Raw genomic sequence first — 24,364 nt, 5'->3', positions numbered from 1 at the left:
AGAGATTCTTCACCCTGCAACTCGCGAATGTGCAACTGTACATCGGGAGAGGCACCACCTCGCTCCTCCCTCCCCCCGCCCCAAAAGACCCAGTGTTCATGTCTAGAGTACCACTAACTAATGAGGTTATGTATACGTTGTCTTTTGACACAATAATCACACTCACACCAGTTGTAAGTGCCTCAATATTCTGTATTTAATACTAAATATCTTCGGAAATTAACTCCAGCGAAATTCCTTATTTAGTTGCTAACCAAAGATGCGTTGCTGTCCAAAGCTGTAAAGTTTGTCAACACTGTTTGACGCGTGTTGAATGATAGGCGCCAGGTTTTAATGGTTTGGGACGTAGGGTTACGTAGATCAAATGGAACAGCATACAATGTAATAGATGTGTTTCTCTCAAGTAAAGCATCAAACAATACGGATCTTTGTGCACTCATCCGGTTGGAGCTGTAAGATGTGTCGTGGGAAGTAAGAGAAACGACTTCAAAAAATTATGTTTACAATAAACATTGCTCAGATGGTCGTCAGAACATTTTGTGGTTCCAGCAAGTAATCACGTTATTGGACATGTCTTCATCAAGTCCTGCACAAAAACGTCCTTACGACAGTGGTAAGACGAAATATTTGTGTATACTTTTTGGTATGAAGGGCAGCTGCTGCCAGATGATGTACTGAATTGTCATATAGCAGTTCAGTTCGTGATGACCTATTGCTATAACATTGTGTCTGCGCATACGCACCTTGCAAAATGCGACCACTAGCTCTGCATAGAATTTAAGAACCGATCAGGTTTCTGACAGTTGTCGTTCAGCTTAATGTTGCTGATTATTTTTAACAGCCTGATATTTACTGATAGTAAATTCTGTTAGATATCATGTACAATTATGTATTTATTTGTTTCTTAAGTAACCACATGTCAAAGAAATAGTTGTATCGTGCAGCAGTCTATAGAACATGTAACCCTCTCAATAGCTGCATTCACAAAAGTTCTGTTAACTGAATACATTGCTTCTTATATAAATGAAACTGCAAAGGCCTTTCAGTTTAAGTAAGTGTTTTCTCTTGGCTGGAGAATATAAAACTGCATATTTGTTTTTTGGGCACTCATCGAGTTTAGTGGGACAAAATTTCGAAAATATTTTTTCTCACTTTTTGATTAGTTAGACTGTTGATCTCGAAGATGATGTTTATTTTCATCCCCAAGAAAAACTTTTTAATATATCGAGAGAAAAATTTTTTTTATGAAAATTTTTTTTTCTCATTTTTTGACCGGACCACGAATATGTTATTTGCAAACATCATTCAAGCTAAATCGTAGCACATTAAAGCACTCGGATAAAATCGCCTCATTCAGTTTGCACTAAAGTCAAATAACAGTGAAGTTAAGTGTTTGTTCGGTGTTTGTTCTGTACGTTTGTTCTACTAACTCGTAATGACTAGAATTTTCCCTGATTTGACCGAATTTGTTATGGTAAATTTGTTCGATATTTGCCGTGATAGTAATTCAGCTATTGAATGGGCTTTCGGTCATGGTTTGCTGAAAAATGTCATATTCGTGATCAGCATGGTCAAATTGACGATAATCAGTAAAAAAATCAAAGATTTTATGGGTGTCCCCCTAAACTCGATAAGTACCATTTTTTTATCCTAGTAATACTTTCAAAACATTTCTCAGGAACTGCAGCGTGTCCTAGCAATATGTAGTCTATCACCACAGCTTCAGTTAATACTGACTGTAGTAGCAGAGTTAACAGGCACCAATTGTGAGCTTTGAATGACAAATATTAGCATGAGGAAAGGTTACCTAACAGAGGAAGTTGGACAATTTCTCCACAAACCATCAGCTATTCCCATGCCTTTTGCGTACGCTTAGGATTAACACCGTCCTGTGTTTTGTGACTATTAATGAAATGTCAGTATTTTGTTTATTCCACTATAGTCATATACTCGATGGTAAGCTCCCCCTTGCTTTCTCAATATCCTTGTCTGTAGAGTGGTATTTCATGATTATCAAAATTTAAAGTGTTTATTAAAAACGGGCTATCCACCATTCAACTTGTTATCATGCTTTATCATTTGGTGTGTCAATTGAAGAACAAATTCAGAAAAAATGAGTCTAGGTGCATTGTTACACAGTGACTAATACTAGGCCTACTATGATTATAATAGCTTCACACTAGGGCCTATATACAGGTGACGTTGGGTTGCAGGTAGTCACAACAAAGACAGCTATAAATTTGAGCTTTTGGCTGAAAGGCCTTCTTCTAAACTAGAAATACACACACGATTACTGTATGGGTACGTAGGTGTGTGTGAGCTGTGACTTTTGTGTGCGTGCGTGCGCACGCTTGTGCCTGTGCGTGAGTGTATATGTTTTCTACTTTAGAAGAAGGCGTTTTAGCCGAAAGCTGGAATGTATAAGCCTAGCTGTCTTTTTGTTGTGCCTGTCAGCATCTCAAAGTGTTCTCTATATGATGAGTTGCAGTGTATCCTCTTCATAATACTGCCATTATTCAACCCTGGATTTTCCATTCTATGATTATAATAGTTAACAATACAAGTAACAGCAATATTGAGCTATTATTTACTACTACTTTGTGTAACTAGAGGTCTTTTTTCAATGGTTTAATCTGGGTAGAAAATTTATCCATGGTTATGCACTAAATTATGTTTTATTGATGTATGATGTGTAAAGCTCTGTAAGGGTATATCCCTATTTCATTTCATAAGTGTTAGGCTAAGTCTTTTTACTTTGATGCTACAGAAGTTTTCACCATAACTAGGAGTTTTTTCACAAATTTAAACTTGCCTTTAAGTTTTGTGTGGATATGAACACAATCCTCGTGTGTTAATCCTAGTTGCATTTAACCATAGGTAAAATGGGCCAATGATGCAACTAATTTGTAAATGAAATTACATGTTCCTCAACATAACTAAATATTGGGAATCCAATGCATGGTATGCACAAATAAGTAACTTAAAAAAAATGCTCATCAATAGGAACTCAGTAAAAGCGTATGAAGAAAAGTACTGGAACTTAAGAAGAAATTTAAAAAAATAACAGAATAACAGAAGTAACTCGACGAATAGAGAAAAGACTTTGAAAAAATAAAAAAAAAACAGTTGTACATGCTGGAAAAAAAATAGCAAGGATCGAAAAGAGAAAGAAATGTGTGGTGGAATGATAACTGCTAACAGGCATTGAAGGTTCATGTAACTGCTGGAGGAAAATGCTATACATACAAGAAAGAAGAAAACCGGGACACAAAAAGCGAAGCATATATGCAGAAGCAGAAGTACATAAAGAAATTATTGAACAACATCATGCAAAATTAGTGCTTCAAACATTATAGAAATTTTAATCAAGGAATCTTCCAAAGGAAAGATGGAACTATTGCAGTGCCATACAATGAAGACTGTGAAATCCTTGCCAGATACGTTAAGAAAGCTCTTATTTATGAAAAACTAATTAATCCAGTCAGAAAATAAGCAAAGAGATCTAATCGGACTGTCTCTTCCCCCAAACTGTAGTGAGGTCAAACGCAATATCCACGTAGTAGAAACAAGAAAACTATTTGAGAAGACCATAACAGCAGATCTACAGACTGCATAAGAACAGATTCACTACAGTGGTGAATACATGTCATGGCAACTCGTTACTCCCAGTAACATAAATAGATAATAATTCACGTGACGCCTCCCTAAAAGACAGTCACCACTGCTACCAATCTGACTATGTAGGAGTTGACCAGATGTGATTTGCATTCGGAGAAATATTATCGACGGCAGTCGAAAGTATATACTGAAGAAATTAATAAGTCGTAGTACTGATTCCCCCTGGTGCACACAACAGTCAGAACACTGTTGTAGAAGCAATGAAAAAAGCATGCTAAATTTAAAAGAATGCTTAATCCTCAATATTGGCAAAGTTTTACAGACGCTCGAAATTTAGAAATCTGGCAGAGAAGCCAAAGTTTCTGCTCGTATGTTAAGTACACTAGCAACAAGATGCGTGATAGCGATGGTGATGTCACTGATGACATTGACGCTGGAGCAGGTTTACTAAACGTGGTTTTCTGAAATTCCTTCAACAAACAAGTTCCAGAATTCAAATCGAGAACAACTGCCAGCACGAGTAACGTAGAAGTAGATATCCTCGGTGTAGCAAAGCAGCTGAAATCACTTAATAAAGCCAGACCTCTGTTCCAAATAGTATTCCAGTTAGGTTCCTTTTAGAGTGTGCTGAAACAGTAGTTGCATACTTAGCAATCCTAAACAACCACTCGTTCAATGAAAGATCTGTACCTAAAGACTGGAATTCACGAAAGGAAATGGAGGTAATCCATTGTGTTACAGACCTATATGTCTAACATCGATTTGCATTGGGATTCTAGAATGTGTAATGTGTTCAAACATTATGAAGTACTTCAAAGAAAATGATTGATTGACAAATAATCAACATGGGTTAAAATATTGTTATTGTCAAATGCGAAAAGCTCTTTACTCCCACAAAGTAATGAGTGCCATCGACAGGTCGTATCAGATTGATCGCATATTTATAGATTTTCAGAAGGCTTTTGATACCATTCCTTACAAGTGACTTCTAATCAAATTGTGTGCCACAGAGTACCATCTCAGTTGTGCGATTGGATTCTTGATTTCCAGTCCGAAAGGTCACAGTTTGTAGTAATTGATGGAAAATTGTCGAGTAAAACAGAAGTAATATCTGCCATTCTCCAAGGAAATGTTATTTGCCGTTGGCTGTTCGTTATTATTTAGGAGACAATCTGAGCAGCTGTTTTAGTTTTCTTGCAGTTGATTCTATCATTTACCTACTAGTAATTCATTGGGTGGTCATAACTAATTGCAAGCTATTTTAGACAAGATATCTGTCTGGTGCAGAAAGTCTATGAGTACTAAAAGGAATCTGCTACATTTCAATTACACGATAAATCCCACAGATCTGAAGGCAGTGAATTCAACTAAATAACTAATGATTTCAGTAACGAAAAACTTAATTTAGAACAATCACATAGACAATGTGGTGGGGAAACCAAACCAGAGTCAGTGATTTATTGGCAGAATGCTTAGAAAATGCAACACGGATACTAAAGAGATGATCTACACCACGCTTTTTCATCGTCTTCTGAAGTATTGCTGCATGACGTGAGATCCATATCAAATATGATTGATGGAGGACATGGAAAAATTTCAAAAGAAGGGCAGCCCATTTTGTAATATTGCAAAATAGGGATGAGAGAGCAACAGATATGATATGTGAATTGAGGTGGCAGACATTAAAACAAAGGCACTTTTCATTGTGGCAGGATCTTATCATGAATTTTCAATCACCAATACTCTCCTCCAAATGCAAAAATATTTTGTTGGAGTCCAGCTACATAGGGAGGAATAATCATTGTCATAAAACAGAGGTACTAGAGCTCACACAGGAAGAATTAAGTGTTCATTTTTCCCATGCACTGTTAGAAAGTGGAATGATTGGGAAATAGCTTGAAGGTGGTTCAATAAACCCTCTGCCAGGCATATAAATTTACGAACACAATTTTAAAACACACAGTTCAGTTTTTTTATCACCCCGGAGAAACAGTGAATGATTCCAGATAGATTAAATAAAAAGCCATACAAAATTAAGATACCTCCCAAAAAGTTGTAGTTATGTTTGGGACCCTCCAAGAGGGGGAATGAACAGGTAATCAGATGAACACCATGATGGACACAGTTTGTTCATGGAAAACAGGTACCTTAAGTAAAGAAGAAAAACAGAGCAAACTGTCATAATGATAGAAGCATTTCATGCTCTTCACATGGCGAACTAATGAAATAGGCTACTAAATAATAAAATAAAAAAGTATGAGAATTGGACTGTTGTATGGTACAGCTCAGCGTAGACTAGATATCAGGCCATAACAGTTTAAAATACAAAGACAATGGAATAAAATTATATAGATAAGTTCACTGTCTGTCAAGTAGCCACTTATTGTTTGCAGCAAGCAAGTTAGATTCAGAATTTCTTGCTACAAAAAAATATATAGAGTCCCTGATTAAGTATCAAGCTCATTTTATCCATTAATGATTGCATAAATATTAAATAAATTGATTATGTCGTGTCATTAAAGAATGTTTTCATTTGCACAATTTTTGTAGGAAATTTTCTACCATAACTACTGCCAAACAACAAATGATGACAATTTTTATACAGTTTCTGCTCTGTATCCTTCAAAAATCAATTTGGAAACCACCATAAATTGTTATTTGGCTTCTCTCACATGCTCAGCGACACAGCAACATTTCAGTTTTTTTCTGGGAATGTCCTACACATTTTTCAGTTAGGTTCCATTCACAGGAACAGTTATAAATATTCTAGTGTAACAATATTTAATATGCGCACATTGATGCACACCAGTCTATACAAAACTTGCTTGTGTTTTTTGGTTTTGAACTTGATAACAGCTTCTAATTTTTGGATAGCTCTATCTTCATGCGTTTCAACTAAAACTTACTTATACTTTATATTGGCTTTGTCCTGTGATATAATGGTGATGTGTTGAGCGACATCACGTGCACAAAGAGGAAGAGGACAGAACCCTGGCAACATCTTTTTGCATTTGTATGATTTTATGGAATGTAGGCTGTAGTAACAGACTAATCTGTAATGTACAGGTTAGCTTGTAAGGTTTGAAGTTGGTGAAGCAAACGAATGAGTACTGATGAGGACATATCACACAGCTTGGTTCATGAATGTCAGCGAAACATTAGGTAAGGTATTACCGTTGCTTTCCTGGACACTACCTGTGGATTTCTGTGAAGTTAAGAGAGCTTCTGATTTCTGTGAAGTTAAGAGAGCTTCTGACATAGTATGTTATCAGTATGAATACTTGAAACATAAATAAGGCATTGCATTCACTGGAAAGCAACAAAATAGACCTTCCTTATGAACCCGTTCTGACATTTTTTTTAGATTTAGGTAAATGTATTTGTGAATTTCTTCGGATAAAACGAAAAAGTTATGTAATTCAGAGCCTGATGCAAGCCTTTACACTTATTGTTGTGATAGCTAACATTAGTTTAAAAGAAACTTTGTTCATGGCATCAGTACCTAAAAATCTCTTTTCTGAAAACTTTCAGTCCACTTCTTTCCATTAAAATACAATTGCTGAGTCACACAATAAATTATTTACTTTACAAAAGGAATTTATGTTGTAATAGATTTCAATTGTGCTTGTGTGATTGTCAGCTGCAGCACACAGCAGTTTAATCTATTGAGTTTTTTGTGTGTTCATAGGGAGTGCCAGTTCAAGCCCAGTGCCACAAAAGAAGTCACGGACATGTACTTTTGGTGAAAGTTGCTACAGAAGAAATCCAAATCATTTCTCAGAGTATGAGCATCCTCACTGTAAGTATTTGTTTACTGTGTTGCTGCATCATGTAACTGTAATTCATTGTCATTTACTGGAATGCAGTAATTTCCTGGATTTCGGGAGGTACTGTTGAGTTTTAGAGAAATTTATGAAAGTCTGTGGTGAATCAGTACTTGTGAGAATACTCGTAACCACATGAAAAATTGCAGTAAGTTTGGTAAAGTTATTTGGAAATATGGAATGTAACTGAATGTAAATAGCAATATGAATTTGCAGAAATTAAAGATGCATGCTAAGACTGATTGATCCATCTGGGAATTTGATGAGAGACTGCACACAAATCGCAGGTTTCTTATTGGCACTGAAATTATATAAGTGTCCTGAGTATAATCAGATAAATTCATTGTTGTGTGTTTCTTAGATAATTGTTGAGATTGTCTAAAGTTAGTATTGTGTGTTGCCTCATAAAAATGGATAAAATAGAATTTCATCTTCTCATAGCTCTTTTTGTCTGGAAGTAATAGAAAAAAAATGGAAGAAGAGCTGAGAATATATTGTGGGGACTCTGCTTTGTTACACGACATGCTTCCCAAGTGTGAATTTCAGTGTGGTCATTCAACAATGAGAGATGCTGAGCATGCAGAATGCCCAGTTGAGTTCACAAAAGAAGAAAAGGTGAACAAAGTTCGCAATAATATGATGCAAGACCACTAATAAAAATCTGACAAATGGGTGGTGCAAAACCTTACAGTTGATAAAAACAGAATTGTATGATGGTTTCTCAGGAATATGGGAATGTAATAAAGTACAATCCAGATGACTGTTTGCTGAATTATACTATGGTTGATGAAACATAAATTGTATACTTTCTACCTGAAACTAGACATTTCAAGCAGTGACTTTTCTCTGATGACATGTTCCGAAGAAAACAGAGACCATTTCGTCAGCAGGAAAGTCATGGCAGCTGTCCTGTGAGATTCCCAAGGTGTTATTGATTTACTTATTTGTTCATTCATCCAGGGATTTTCTGATAATGACATTGTCATCATAAAACAATAAAAATAAAAAGTTCAAATATACCGACACCTAGAATTATGAAGATTTTTTACGAGGATAGGACAGGCGGTCAGCTGTGGCCTTGCTGAAGGAATCATCCCAGCGTTTGCCTGAAATAATTTAGGAAAACCACAGAAAACCTAAAGGCTGGACAGAGAACAGTATGTCCTCCTTAGTATGAGGTCAGTGTCTTAGCAATTGCAGCACACTGCCTCAGTGGTTGGTCCCTATTGCACAATATTCTGTTGCTCAGACACAATATGCACAAGAAAATTTATCTTGTTAAAAATAGTTTTGGAATATCTCTTTGCACCTGTCCAGGTTATCCCAGCACTGTGAAATTTATAAATTAACTAACAGGGGTAAAATGATCACAGTTCATATTATGCTGCATTACTGGATCGATTTCACAAGAAGTTCTAACAGAAATGACACCTGCTTGGTGAAAAAAAGGTTCTCCTTCATGAGGCCAGTGCATACCCCCACGTATATCATTGACATGGAAAAATTTGTGAAATTATACTACGAACAGCAGACTCACCCATCCTATTCTCCAGATTTGAATCAACGACTTCTTTCTCTTCACAAACATGAAAAATTGGCTCTGTGGGAAGACATTCACATCTGATGAAGATATCATGGCAGGAACAAAATCAGTATTTTGCTGTGCCTAGGAAATCATTTTTTTTAAAACAATTTAAACAAGTTGGGCAAGTGTATTGCACTGAAAGGAATATATGTTGGTAACTAAACGTTTTTTTTAATTATTTTATTTTATTTAAAAGTCACAGACTTCTTAATCCTTCCTCAAGTGTCCCGTAGATATAGCTTATAAGATATCTATGAAGATGTTCTGTAAAAAAGTAAAAGTAATGATATCAAGCACTTTATCTCAGTAGTAGAATGATTTTAGGAAGAAAGGTTATTATGCTGACATCATGTTTGTGATAAACAACTCATAGAAGAAAAGAAGACAGTATGATTATGTGAATCTTCAGGTTTTGGCAGCACAAAGACTGTTCCATTAAGTTTCAGTTGTGCAGCCACAAGAATTTTCCTTCTTCTTCTAATACTTCGACCATATAACGTTTAGCCGTCTTCAGAGTGAGCTGCAAGACTGCTGCTCCAGTGCTCGCTGCACCCCTTTATACTCGTATACTGTGCAACTGCGCATGCGGCCACAGATGCAAATGCGCCAGAGACATTGATCGGCGGCAGAGATGTGCACAATGCGCGAGTATATCTATGACTCCACAGTTGATCCATGTTGGCATGTCGATATATCATTGTGAGCTGCACTGTGATGGCATCTTGTGAGTTTATTACAGCAAGTGCCGGTTTCCATGATTTATCAAGTTTGAAACCACTATCTCTATTAATTAAATTTGATGTCGAGCAAATTTCAATTGCCTCCTTGACTATTGAGTCCCAAAAAGATGATGTAGTTGCCAAAATTTGGACGTTGTCATACAACATACTGTGACCAGTGTCAATACAGTGTTCTGCCACTGCCGACTTGTTAGGTTGTAAAAGTCATGTGCACCTCTGGTGTTCTGTACATCTTTCTTGGACAATGTGAGTTGTTTGTCCAATGTAAGAAAGGCCACATTCACAGGGAATTTTGTAAACTCCAGATTTTTGGAACAGCAAATCATCTTTGACGGAGTCCACGAGTGCAGCTGTCTTGGGTGTAGAACGAAAAATCGCTTTTACTTTGTGTCTGCTGAGAATCCGTCCTATTTTGATGAGAGGCTACCCACAATGGCAGGAAGGCCATCGATTTAAAGGTTTCTTTGTCTTCTCCTGCTTTCTTTGTGGTCTCTTTCAGTTTAATTTTCAGTGCTTTCTGTATTTGCTGTGGGGAGTTGTCTTCAAACACTCTTTGTAAGTGGGGAAGTTCTTCTTGCAGACACAAACAACTCGTACTGTCCGAGAAAGATGTACAGAACACCAGAGGTACACACGACTTTTACAACCTAACAAGTCGGCAGTGGCAGAACACTGTATTGACACTGGTCACAGTATGTTGTATGACAACGTCAAAATTTTGGCAACCACACCATCTTTGTGGGACTCGATAGTCAAGGAGGCAATCGAAATTCGCTTGACGTCGAATTTATTTAATAGAGATAGTGGTTTCAACCTTGATAACTCATAGAATCTGGCACTTGCTGTAATAAACTCACAAAGACGCCGTCACAGTGCAGCTCACAAGGATATATCGACATTCCAACACAAATCGACTATGCATTGTGCACGTCTCTGGTGCATTTGCATCTGTGGCTGCACGCGCAGTTGCGCGGTACACGAGTATAAAGGGACGCAGCGAGCACTGGAACGGCAGTCTTGCGGCTCACTCTAAAGATGGCTGAACGTTATGCGGCCGAAATATTAGAAGAAGAACGAGAATTCTTGTGGCTGCACACCCAAAACTTATTGGAACAGTATTATTATGGTACCAGTATAACATTTATAAGCTATGTGGAGGTGTTTCCTCAAATAGGCAGACAATGTCTCTGTAGCATAACATAAGAGACGGTATAAGCCAGGCATGTCACACTTCTATTGAATAATAAGAGCCACCATACTGGCCAGAGAGAGACCAATCAGACCCAACAAACTGTCACGTCAACCCTCAGCCAATGGTGTCATGTGGAAGCAGTTTATAGTGTTGGAAGCAGCACACAGCCATCCCATGCTCCTGGCAAGTTAGCAGACATGGTACGGCTACTACTCAGTCAGGTGCTCCTCAGTTGGCATCTTGAGACTGAATGCACCTCGTTCCAGTAGATCTGCCAAGGAAAAATCCCTGGCAGTACCAGGAATCGAATCCAGGTCCTCCACGCGGCGGTCAGCCAGGAAGGCAGACACTTGTCTTGAAAGATGTATATACAAATACAACAATAAATAATAAAACTGACACAGAAATATCTGTCAAAAACAAAGTAAACCAGAGGGTTAGAAGAGAGTGTAGTCTGTTACCTGCTCTTCTTTAATATTCATATTGATGACCCTTTGAGAAAATGGGAATTTTTGTTTCACTTTGGGTTGAAATACTATTTAAACACGTGCAAACATTTGTTTATTTTCTGATGACCAGTTAATTATGTAGGATGATGAAGATGAACTGCAAACTGCTGTCCACAAACTGAGCTTACTATGCCAATAATATAATATGAAAATCTGACTGATAAGGCAGAAGTAATAACGTTTAAGGAATTCAAACATAAAAGATGAAAAATTATTTATGACAAGATAATAGAACAAATAATAACTTTTATCTACATTGGCAATCAAATAAGTCATGTAGAAGGTCAAAATTTAGTCTAAAAACTTGTAAGCTTCCTTTATATTTGAGGATTTTAAAAAATAAGATGAGTAAAGAAACTAAAATTGGATTTATTCTCTACTGTAGTGAGACACCAAATGATTTAGAAATAAGATTTTAACATCTGGAATGAGATACCTAAGACATACTAAAGTGTGTACAAAATTAGATAAAAGAAAAAAATTAAGAAGTTAGAAAAGAGTTAAAAGTTTAATCAATAATAGATGCATACAGAGATAAATGGAAGGACCAAGTGAAAAAAGTGTCAAAGTGGCAATTACTGCTGCAAGCCATGAAATGCGCACTGAGTCAAAAAGAAGTCATGGAAGACCCAAGAAGAATAAAGAAATAAATAAAACTGACCCTTGAAGGTGGAACAGACATCAGTCCTAATCCCTGAAAGTGAAAATGAAGATGATTAATTTTTGTATAAAACACTATCATGAACCATTAGTTTTCTGCCATTGTATTTAGTAACAACAGAAACTTACATAACCCATCATATCATTAAAGCAGGCTGTACTCGAACCAAGCGAGGTGGCACAGTGGTTAATACAGTGGATTTACATTCAAGAGGACAACTGTTCAACTCCATGCTTGACCATGCTTCTTTAGATTTTCAATAATTTTCCTAAATCGCACCAGGCAAATGCCAGTATGGTTCCTTTGAAAGTACATGGCCAGTTTGCTTCCCCATCCTTGAAACGCTCCAAGATTGTACTCTATCTCTAGTGACCTCGATGTCGATGAGGCATTAAATCCTAATCTTCCTTCTTTCCTTGCTTTCTTTCTTTCTTTCTTTCTTATACTCTGCAGATGTTTGTGTGTATCAGCTACAGTCAGAAACGGGGCAGTTTCCCACTATGGCACATAGATTGGCAATACATCTGTTTCTCAAAGTTATTAGAAGCAAAGTTTCAGTTAGTGACAGAGAGAAAAAGCAACATTTTTGTACCATTTGATATTAATTTCAACACATTCGTGACCACACTGGACTGTGGTAAGTTGCCTCAAATAGCCTCCACCTCAGTTTTCATATATTTTTTTCTACTGGAGATTGTAGTAACATGCTGATCTGTAACATACAGTCTAGGTTTATTGAGAGGCAATAGTTTGGTTGTGAGTTGGCAAAGCCAAGAAATGCCATGAGGAAGAGTTCAACTACAGTTACCAAATAATTCAGGTCATGATTATAGGTGTATGAATTTGCCACAGATTTTTTTTCCAGGTATGATTTTAGCTTTTGGATTAGAGTCAGTGCTGTTAAGAATGCATTGTGCATTCGACCATTACATTCTTGTCAGGGTTTGGCTGGATGGCTTCAACTCATTGCTACAAAGTACACTTCTCTTGTATTGGATGCTTACTGCCAGCAGTTGTCACACACCCTCACATTCTCACAACACCTCCCAGCGAGTGCTGCCAACAGTGCATATAAATAATGGGTTAGTCTCTTCTCTAGACTCTTAGTGCAGTATTCACTTTTTCTATGTTGACAATAGAGCAATACTCTCACTTAGCCAGTTTCCAATTTTTTTTTAGTCATCAGTCTTCTGACTGGTTTGATTCAGCCCACCAGGAATTCCTCTCCTGTGTCAACCTCTTCATCTTAGAATAACACTTGCAACCTACGTCCCCAATTATTTGCTGGATGTCTTATCATCCTTTCCCTTCTCCTTGCCAGTGTTTTCCACATATTCATTTCCTCTCTGATTCTGCGTGGAACCACTTTATTCCTTACCTTATCAGTCCACCTAATTTTTAACATTTGTTTGTCGCACCACATCTCAAATGCTTTGATTCTCTTCTGTTCTGGTTTTCTAAGTCCATGTTTCACTACCATGCAAAGCTGTGCACTGGATGTACATTCTCAGAAATTTCTTCCTCAAATTAGGGCCTGTGTTTGATACTCTTGGCAAGGAACGCCCTTTTTTCCAGTGCTAGTCTGCTTGTGATGCCCTCCTCACTCTGTCTGTCATTGGTTATTTTGCTGACTAGGTAGTGGAATTCCTTAACTTCATCTAATTCATGACCATTAATCCTGATATTAAGTTTCTCACTGTTCTCATTTCTACTACTTCTCATTACTTTAGTATTTCTTCAATTTACTCCCAGTCACTTTGAATGATGCTCTTCTGATCGGGCACAGTTGGACAGACTTTTAAAAGGTATTAAGGACTAAAACTTTTTAGGAACACATGCCTTTAGAAACAGACAATGGTCTGAACACGTCTGTAGCCCTTAGCTCCTAGGCTGCTGCCTCTGTATTGACCACATTAGCCGCCGTATTATCACATGTTGCTATTACTCCTTGAACCAATAACAAATGATGACTCAGAATGCGTTTTCACTCTGCAGGAGTGTGCACAGATCTGAAACTTCCTGGCTGATTAAAACTGCATGCCAGACCAAGACTCGGAGCCTTTGCCCTTCATGAGCAAGTGCCCTATTGAATTCAAGTCTCAATCTGGCACCAAGTTTTACTCTGCCAGGAAGTTTCTTATCAGCTCACACTCTGCTGCAGAGTGAAAACTCATTTTGGAAACACACCCCAGGCTGTGGCTAAGCCATGTCTCCCCTTCCTTCCAGGAGTGCTAGTCTTGCTAGGTTCACAGGAAAGCTTCTGTGAAATTTGAAAGATGGGAGGTGAGGTACAGGGGAAGTAAAGCTGTGAGGACAGTCATGATTGTGTAGCTCAGTCAGAAGAGCACTTTCCTGCAAAAGGCAAAGATCCTGAGTTTGACTCTTGGTCCAGCACACAGTTTTAATGTGACAGGAAGTTTCAGATGGCGACTCAGTTCCTCATTTGTCTCTGGAATTTTCTCAAAGGAAGGCTTATGGCACTACATATAGATCAAATCACAGTTAATTGCAAATTCTGTCTGTACATCGCCATGAATTTTAGGAGGCTCACTGTTTCAGATTTGCATCACTGCTAGAGCAATGTTTTATCAGATTTTAATTAACCTCCATTAACCTATGGCAATATGCACTGAATTATGTACTGAGACCTCATTTACCCATTCTGACATATACCGTAATTGTGCCCACAATGTTCTGGTGCAGTACACCGCTAAGACAATTTCTCCCTGCCACTGTTACACAGCTATGGCCCACAGTCAGGTAACAGGATAGGAGAACAAAGGTTCTTCAACAATCCAACAATTTAGTGACAGTCACACAAATGAGTTAAAAAAGGTTTACTTGTCAAATAATGAAGTGTTCAACACTGCATGTAGTATAACACAAAAAAGGCACTCAGTGACTAAATGCAAATAATCATAGGTTAACTTCACAGTACATAGCAAATGCAATTTACAACTACTGTCTGTTCACTTCTAAGAGTTCACTAAATGACATCCCCTGTCTAAGTCAGCCCTTGACGATGATCGATAACCAAATGGGCAAGAGCTGCTCTTCTGTCTTCAGAGTAGGCTTCTGTCCGTTGTCGTCCCGTCATTGGGGATTGTACTAGGCTGGCGATTGGCCAAGGCGAAGTCGATATCTTCATCCTCAGTACCACTCGTGGCGCTGGTGGAACTCGCACAAGTGGCGAGTCTGTATAGCACTGGCACCAGCTTACATCTTTGTGCCTGTGGTGCTTTCACCTGGGCTGTGTCTTTTTCGGACAACATAGCAGATATCATCTTGCTTGGTACTACGACTCGTGGAAATTCAAGGGAAGGTATCAGCTGATTCAGCTGCAATTGATACATGTTGGAGGCTATACTGTGACACAAAATGTGGTTACACAGCATACCATTAACATCAGTGGAGGAAGAGTTTTTGTAAATAAGGGACAGTAAGCTGTGGATGCATAGTTTGTAGATTGTAAACATGGTTATCTATAAATATTTTAGTAATGATACAGATACCTGCATTTTAGTTTACTCGAACCCTCAAATAATGTTAGTTCTGACATGCCGTAAGTTACATTAAACTGTGATGCATTTATTCTTTCTGTTCGAACATTGATATTCATTTTTCAGGACAGTCTATCTATAATATACATTATATTTCATGATTTGTGATACAGCATATTACCTCTTGTATTTGCTGCTTATATATAAACTCAGTCTTGAATCTACAGACTTCCTCCCAAAATGTTTTGTCTTTTGTGACAATATTATATTGAAATAGTTCTAATATGTGATAAGTCAGAAAATTATGACCAGCCCTCCACCATTACTATGAGCTTGCCCAATTCATGTGGAGAGCACTAAACTTTCAACAAAGTGTTACAGCTGATGGGAATATGTGTAAATTGTTTAGCCAGCTCCATATGCAGTGTGTGGAAAGAGCTATTCATTCAAATGGCTATGGCAAATGCCATCTAGGAGGAGATATCACTGAAAAAGTAAGAGTCTTCAGATACTCGTGTGTTCCCATCATTAATACAGTTGAAATTGGCTGAATATTGCAGAGATCACTAAAAGATGATGAGGTTACTCATTCAAGAATGTTGATATTGGTGGTTTGCTCATGCTCTAAAACAAAACAAAAAATCGTAATCTGTGGAGTAATGGACAATAGAGTAAAATCAGATTCTGCAGCAAACCATACTCTTGTGAGTATGGAATTATCATTTACAGTTCCAGTGTACAAGAGGAAATTGTAACTGGACCTTGACATGATGCAAGCTAGCTATCTGGTAAACTGAATTGTACTTCACATTATTTTATACTGATGCTCGTGCAAACGTACACCGTCTTCCTCAATGTCTGTCCGGCACAAGTATCAGTGAATACACAGAGAACAATTAAGGCAGAATTATGTTCGTGGAAAGCTTTGGTCTTTGTAGAGGGCATAAGGAGAATTGTGAAGTATGTCAACATTGTTGCCAACCACCCCCATCATTTTATGGCTGATAGCTTCCTCTTCAAACATAGTGTCTTCTAACAGCAATTGTTCGAGGTACAAGGCCACAAAACTGGTACAGCTTGAGGAGCATGATGACGAATTCCATTTGAAATCCTGCCCCTAGATTCATGAGATATTAATTTTATTGGTCACTGCAGTAGGAGAACAACACCTTCTAATCTGCATTAATTGTGTGACCTATGCATTGACATCTCTTGTTATCTATGTTTGTATTCTAAAGACTTAGAGAATGCGTGGCCTGATAAACTGCAAGAGGCTTGCATTCTGAAGAAGTACTAATATGCTGTTAGATGGCTGGTCAAAATCTTCTGGCTGTAAATATATATTGATTGCTTTGCTGCTGATACCTTACTATCTCATGGTAATCTCAACAGTGGATAAGCTACTAGAGCAACAAGAAGATGCAGAACCTAAACTGCCTCCAGATTATAAGCCAAAGACTACACCATCCATTGTTTTGGCACAGTTGATGATACTACAGGACCTTAATGCCAAAAATGGAATAAAAGGTAAGTCTATAGTTTTTCCTCTCTGTCCATATGCCATAAAATTCGTAGTAGAAGGAGCTTCTAATTGCACCAGCATTTTTGTGTATTCTAACATATTCTGTTAAACTGCAGTATTCATTAATAAGTCAGTCAGTTTCAGAACCATCCAAAAATTACAGATTTTAAACAATAAATAACTGCAGGAGATAGGGCTCAAACCAGTGACCTCAACATCACCAGTTGTTAGCTGGTGACGTGTGGATTGCCAGTTCGAGTCCTTCCCCCTACAGTTATTTATCGTTAAAGATCTGTAAGTTGTGGAAGTTTGCAGTACTTATTTATGGAATTTTTAAAATTTGCTTGTACAGTCGATATATACCTAAAACGAACACTCGCTACAGAGACAGGCAGTTTAGCTCCACATGCACTTTCTTTATACTCAATGAATGTGCTTCCAGTGTGAAGCATTGGTTCTCACTGACTGCAGTGCTCTTGTAATTAGTATTTTACTATGAATTCTATGTCCCATTGTTTGGTGGAGACACCAGGTATGCAAATCGAGCATTTTTTTCAAGAAATGCTGACCAAGGTTTGACTAAATGATTAAATGTACTTGACCCTATTGCTAAATACTACAGGTGAGATGTCATGATGTGTCTTTCCAAATCTAAGTTTTCATAGGTGGAGTGGATTGCAGCAATTAAAATCTTCTGCGATAACACAGATGCTCCTCCCTCCTTATACTTGGACGGTCCCAATGTGTTCGAATTGTCAGTGCTATCAGCTTTCATTTCATCTATAACGAAGAAACATCAGTCAAATGCAAGAAAGAATAAGCTATGCTCAAATATGTTCTTCTAGTGAGTTTTCTCCCACACAGCAAGTGCACTAGCACTGGCTCCTAGGTGGAGTGATGGAGCGTAACACATGTCATTGGCAGGCATTAAGGCTCAGCTCAGGTGCCCCCAGAAACTCTGAAAGTACTAAGCCATTCTGCTCCCTCGTTCCGTAAGTCAGCAAGTAAATAGGTTGGCTGTAAATCAACCCCAAGTGCAAATTTGTGTTATTGATGACTTTTATGTGCTCAGAAACTTGGATGTACTGCAACCCAAAAAAAGCGTGTTGAGGGATAAACAACTTGCTCCCTCAGAACTGATGCCTATGCCACCTCTGCATTGAGTTGCTGTTGGTCATGTTCAACATTGTTGTTGTCTGCATTGGAAGCTGAGTGGCAGATCTAATATTGTCACACTAATCCAATTAGTATATTTTTGGGGATCAGATCTGAAGACTGTGGTCCTGTAATTTTACAGATTCTGCTTGATTATCTAATGACCCCATAAATAATGGTTTACTCTTCCTTAAGTAAACCTCCACAAAAAGTATCATAATTTTTTTCTATCTGTCATCTTATTTGTGTAAGAAAATAATCAGTACTGGAAAACTTCTACGTTAATCAGAATTCAAAACTTGTTGTTGTTGTTGTTTTTGTTGCTGCTGCTGCTGCTGCTGCTGCTGCTGCTGTTGTGGTCTTCAGTCCTGAGACTGGTTTGATGCAGCTCTCCATGCTACTCTATCCTGTGCAAGCTGCTTCATCTTCCAGTACGTACTGCAGCCTACATCCTTCTAAATCTGCTTAGTGTATTCATCTCTTGGTCTCCCTCTACGATTTTTACCCTCCACGCTTCCCTCCAATACTAAATTGGTGATCCCTTGATGCCTCAGAGCATGTCCTACCAACCAATCCCTTCTTCTAGTCCAGTTGTGGCACAAACTACTCTTCTCCACAATTCTATTCAATACCTCCTCATTAGTTATGTGATCTACCCATCTAATCTTCAGCATTCTTCTGTAGCACCACATTTCGAAAGCTTCTATTCTCTTCTTGTCCAGACTATTTATTGTCCATGTTTCACTTCCATGCATGGCTACACTCCATACAAATACTTTCAGAAATGACTTCCTGACACTTAAATGTATACTCGATGTTAACAAATTTCTCTTCTTCAGAAACGCTTTCCTTGCCATTGCCAGTCTACATTTGATATCCTCTCTACTTCGACCATCATCAGTTATTTTGCTCCCCAAACAGCAAAACTCCTTTACTACTTTAAGTGTCTCATTTCCTAATCTAATTCCCTCAGCATCACCCGACTTAATTCGACTACATTCCGTTATCCTGGTTTTGCTTTTGTTGATGTTCATCTTATATCCTCCTTTCAAGACACTGTCCATTTCGTTCAACTGCTCTTCAAAGTCCTTTGCTGTCTCTGACAGAATTACAATGCCATCAGCAAACCTTAAAGTTTTTATTTCTTCTCCATGGATTTTAATACCTACTCCGAATTTTTCTTTTGTTTTGTTTACTGCTTGCTCAGTATGCAGATTGAATAACATTGGGGATAGATTACAACCCTGTCTCACTCCCTTCCCAACCACTGCTTCCCTTTCATGTCCCTGGACTCTTATAACTGCCATCTGGTTTCTGGACAAATTATATATAGCCTTTCGCTCCCTGTATTTTATCCCTGCCACCTTCAGAATTTGAAGGTGGGAGTGAAAGGCTATTTACAATTTGTACGGAAACCAGATGGCAGTTATAATAGTCGAGGGACATGAAAGAGAAGCAGTGGTTGGGAAGAGAGTGAGACAGGGTTTGTAGCCTCTCCCCGATGTTATTCAAAACTTAACATTGTAATAAATGATAGTATCAAAAGTTTATAATCATCATCATCATCATCATCATCATCATCATCATCATCATCATCATCATCATCTCTAACCCATTATACAGTTGCTGATAATCAACAATATGAGTCAATAACATATGTAATTCAGTGTCGTTTTCACTTATCTCATGGAGTGTCTTCAGTTCTAGTTGCTTAGTATCTGTTCCATGCCCATTTCATTTTCACAGTGACTTACAAATTCTGCCATTCTATGAATTAGGCTTCTGTATGTGGTACCTTAATTTTAAATGTATTTAGCAAAATTGAAAAATAAGTTTTCTCCCAAGCAGTCCTCAGTTATCACTGCAATATGTTAATTTGCAATTCAGAGATTTCATGTTCCATCTTAAGCATCAAACATAAAGTTCTGCTCTAAAAATTGCCACTTGCTTAGGTGAAAACTTTTAGTGCATTTGCCCCTTATGTTTCATTTGCCATACAGTGTGCTTTCAGGTATGCAGCGAGTTATTAACTTCATTTTTGTGCACAGTATTCCAATGACCTACCGAACAGTGGCAGCTTGTGCAAAATTATACCATTGTGCTGCAATGGTGTGGTACTTTGGCCTTTTGACTTAAAATAGAAGTGATACTATCTAAATTGAATTTATTAATTGTGTATGTGTAGACTCAATTGCTTAAGTATATTTAATAAAACAACGGAAAATCCATGACGAAATGTACAGTATTATGAGAAGGAAAGTTGCTACTCATCCTATAGCGGAGATGCTGAGTTGCAGATAGACACAACAAAAAGATTTTCACACCTAAAGCTTTCGGCCAATGGCCTTTGTCAACAATAGACACATACTCACACACACTGGTGCAAACGCAACACACACACACACACACACACACACACACACACAACTGCAGTCTCGGGCAACTGTAACCACACTGGTTTCAGTTGTGTGAGACTGCAGTCGTGTGTGTGCTTGCGTATGTGTGTGTATTGTTGACAAAGGCCATTGGCCGAAAGCTTTAAGTGTAAAAATCTTTTTGTTGTGCCTATCTGTGACTCGGTATCTCCACTATATGTTAAGTATATTTAAATTTCATAATTATTAGTTTATCATTTTGAGGAATAAAATAAAATGGAAAAAAATGTTGGTATTGGCAGAAATTGAAAAAGTCTACAGATTACAAGTCTGTGCTTTAGACAACTCACCCACGGTAGTGTCATGAGAATAACAGTTTAAAATGTCTCATACTCTACACTTGCACAATATGCTACACACAGTTTCAAAGAAAAATACTGACCTTTTGAATTCAGTAATTTGTGGCAAATGATGAGTTCACATTAAATATTTTTTCAGAACATGATCTGCCATTTCTAAAACCACTTTGATATTCATGTAAATACTCTCTTGTGTTTGTACTCTTGGCAACTATGTTAATATGCAACTGGTTGCAAGGAAATTCCTTTGTTGTTGTTAACGTCTTGTTTATTGCTTTTCTTATGTAATGGGTGTATCAGGGCTGCCTTCCACACTCATGGAAATTTTCATGTTTTCCAGGTTTTCTCAAAGATTAATTTTAGCTCTTTTTTAATTTTTAGTAGAGACCATTTCAAAAGTTCTGTTGAAGTTGAATCTTCTCCATTGTCTTTATAAAGCTTTAATAACATCTTCCATTTCTTTCATAGCTGGGGGTTAATGTTTCAGGTTTTCATGAGTGTTTGGGTTAGGACTTCAGTGTAAGGAAAAGATAGATTACTACTTACTGTAAAGATGACACATTAAGTTGCAGACAGGCACAGTTAAGAGACACTTACACATTAGCTTTCATACCTGGCCTTTGTCATAAAAAGAAACAAACACCATTCACTCACACAAGCAAGCACACCTCATGCACACATGACCACCATTTGTGGCAGCTTGGATCAGAATTCTGTCAGAGTTGGCAGTCATTTATGTATGAGATGTGCTTGCTGGTGTGAGTAAATGATGTATGTTTCTCTTTTTTTCTGATGAAGGCTGTGGCTGAAAGCTAATGGCCGAAAGCTAATGTGTAAGTGTCTCTTAATTGTTTGTGTCTGCAACTTAACATGTCACCTTTACAGTAAGTAGCAATCTATCTTTTCATTGTATTGTTATTGTTCCAACCTGGAGCTTCCATTGTTTGAGTATTAGAACTTATAGATTATGTTCTGGACAATTAAGAAGACAGTCAAAATGTTTTACAGGTATTTCGAAATTTCAGTTTTATGTGTGCCAAATCGATGAGCCTCATCCAAACCCCTCTGTTGTTAGATTTACATTTGAAGTGCATCTGCCTAACTCTTTAAATCTCACTTTCTCCTCAAACGATCTACTGGGCCTCTTTAGCAGATCATCTGCAGAAATCACTTTCATACTAAATTTTAGCCACCACTTAGCATACAGCCTTTTGACTTGTAAGAGTAGTGATCATAACTAACTCTAATATATTAGTTTTACCTATATAAACTCAACTGTTGTTTTTATATTTTGTATCAGTGGGAATCGAACCCAGATCTGCAAATTACCAGTCTGTACTGTTGACCACTCACCCACAGTGCTGTCACAACAATGATGCCTAAAAGCATTCTCATATGCTACTCTTCCACAGTTCACTACACACAATTTCAAAGAAAAATACTAGGTGGAAGGGATGACTTCACAAAGCATGCACAGTAGAAAACACAGTTGTGTCACTTCTCTAAGTTGACTGCAGTGTAGCTGACCATAATTTCAGCTCTCAACAATGATTTCTAGTTATCGCAGAGAGAATGCTACAAAATATATTTGGATCTGTTTTATTTACATACCTGCATGCATTAAAAGAGAAATGGCATCATTTTATTGTAATTTCTGGCTCGCATTCGAAGAGAAATGGCATAATTTCTTGCAATTTCCGGCTCGCATTCAAAGTGAAATGGCAGTGTGCTGTAGCACATTAGCACGTGATAACTGGCTGTCACTGTGACCTAGTCATCATCTTCTAGTACTGTGACCTGCGTTGTTTTACATACTCACTGCCTGCACTCCAGGCAGTCTGGTCTTCAGAGTATCATGAAAGAATAATGGGATCAACAGTGGACATGTCTGAGAAAGGTGAGGAGCATCTCACGCAAAGTGGTCACAAATCGTATTCTGAACAAGAACACCATGGTGAGTCACTCTCCACTTGTGATATTTTTGTTGGGAGGAGTAAAAGATGTAAGCTGAATAAAATACATGCTAATGTGACCACAAAAACATAAAGAAAGAATATTGTAAAAATATTTCCTGGGTCTAAACGAGTTGCCAGAGGGGCCATAAGTAAAACAAAAGCTTTATGGACAATACTTAGCCGGGAAATGATTGACAAAATAGTAAGATACACGAACATATAGATTCAGTCTAAGAAAAAAAGTGTACAGTATTCCAGAGGGAGGGATGCTAAAGAAACTACAAGGTGTGAATTAACAGCATTGTTGGCATTGCTGTATCTTGTTGTGACTAATCATTCTTTAATTAAACTAAAATCAAACTGTGATTTAGCTCATACATGTTTACCTCAGTAACATAAAGACAGCTATTCTTTACATGTGTACAAAGTATACCACATGCTCCCATAATCCTCCTGGCCTCAACCTTCGTTAGTCTTTGTCCTTACTGTCTAGCCCCCTCATTGTTCCCATTTCAGCACTACACAGTATCTCTCCTTTCCGCTACCCCCCCCCCCCCCCCCCCCACCGCCCATCCTCCATCTAACCTCCCGACTGCACCTAGTTGCCCTACCCCCTCTCCACCTCGCCCCTCTGTGCTTTCGCAAGCAACACTTTAACGTCCCCCACCCCCACCCTCACCCCCACCCCTACCCCTACCCTGCTCGTGCGCTATATAGTGAGTAGCAGCCATCCTTTTAATAATATTGTTACACACCCACTCATGTTATATAAAATGATGTGCCTTCTTGAGGGTTAATAAATGGGAATTCTTGCAATGTGTTACTGTTTAGCTTGCAGTTGTGTTTACCTATGATTAACGCAGGTAATATTAAGGTAAAGCTTATCAAAGTCAGTGCTGCAAGCACTGGAAATACTAAAACTTCTATAGAACAGCGAATTTAGAACATGTGCTGTTGTTTACAAGATCACAATATTCTCAAGTTACTGAAAGACTCAATATATCATATCAAACTTGACAACCAATACAGTTTAGTTTTTTTATTTGAATGATGTGTAATGCCGATATTCTGAAACTTTAGGCGAATAAAGCATTGTATCAGGATAGGTGATTAGTTTAAAAAGAAATATCTCCCAAGAACCTTAGTTACTGTGAGGAAATGTCATCTATTCCAAGGGTCTTGTTTAAACCTTTAGCTATTCAGTGCCCTGTTAAATTCTTTTCACAGTATCTCCTGTGCCATGTCATCTTAAACTTACTCCTCCCTTTCTCTAAATTCTCTTCAAGTTCATTTCCCTCGTATAGCACCTCTCATATTCCTTTCACCTTCAACTTTTCCTTCTTTGCTTTGTGCTGGCTTGCTAAGTGAA

The 24,364-nt window shown here is 37.9% G+C and overlaps 1 protein-coding gene across 1 annotated transcript in view; it reads left to right on the top strand.

Annotated features, from left to right (window-relative positions):
- Positions 1-207: 207 nt before the first annotated feature.
- The window catches only part of LOC124789463 (probable tyrosyl-DNA phosphodiesterase), a 100,671-nt gene continuing 76,514 nt past the window's right edge, over positions 208-24,364 (top strand). Inside the window, exons 1-3 of the mRNA XM_047256830.1 lie at positions 208-613; positions 7,307-7,417; positions 17,022-17,156. Coding sequence (XP_047112786.1) covers positions 571-613; positions 7,307-7,417; positions 17,022-17,156 — 289 coding nt within the window. The 5' untranslated portion in view covers positions 208-570. The remainder of the gene's footprint in view (positions 614-7,306; positions 7,418-17,021; positions 17,157-24,364) is intronic.

The sequence above is a fragment of the Schistocerca piceifrons genome, chromosome 3 (genome assembly GCF_021461385.2).
Source record: "Schistocerca piceifrons isolate TAMUIC-IGC-003096 chromosome 3, iqSchPice1.1, whole genome shotgun sequence".
In the NCBI taxonomy this organism is placed as follows: domain Eukaryota; kingdom Metazoa; phylum Arthropoda; class Insecta; order Orthoptera; family Acrididae; genus Schistocerca; species Schistocerca piceifrons.
This window is presented reverse-complemented; position numbering and strand designations above follow the sequence as displayed.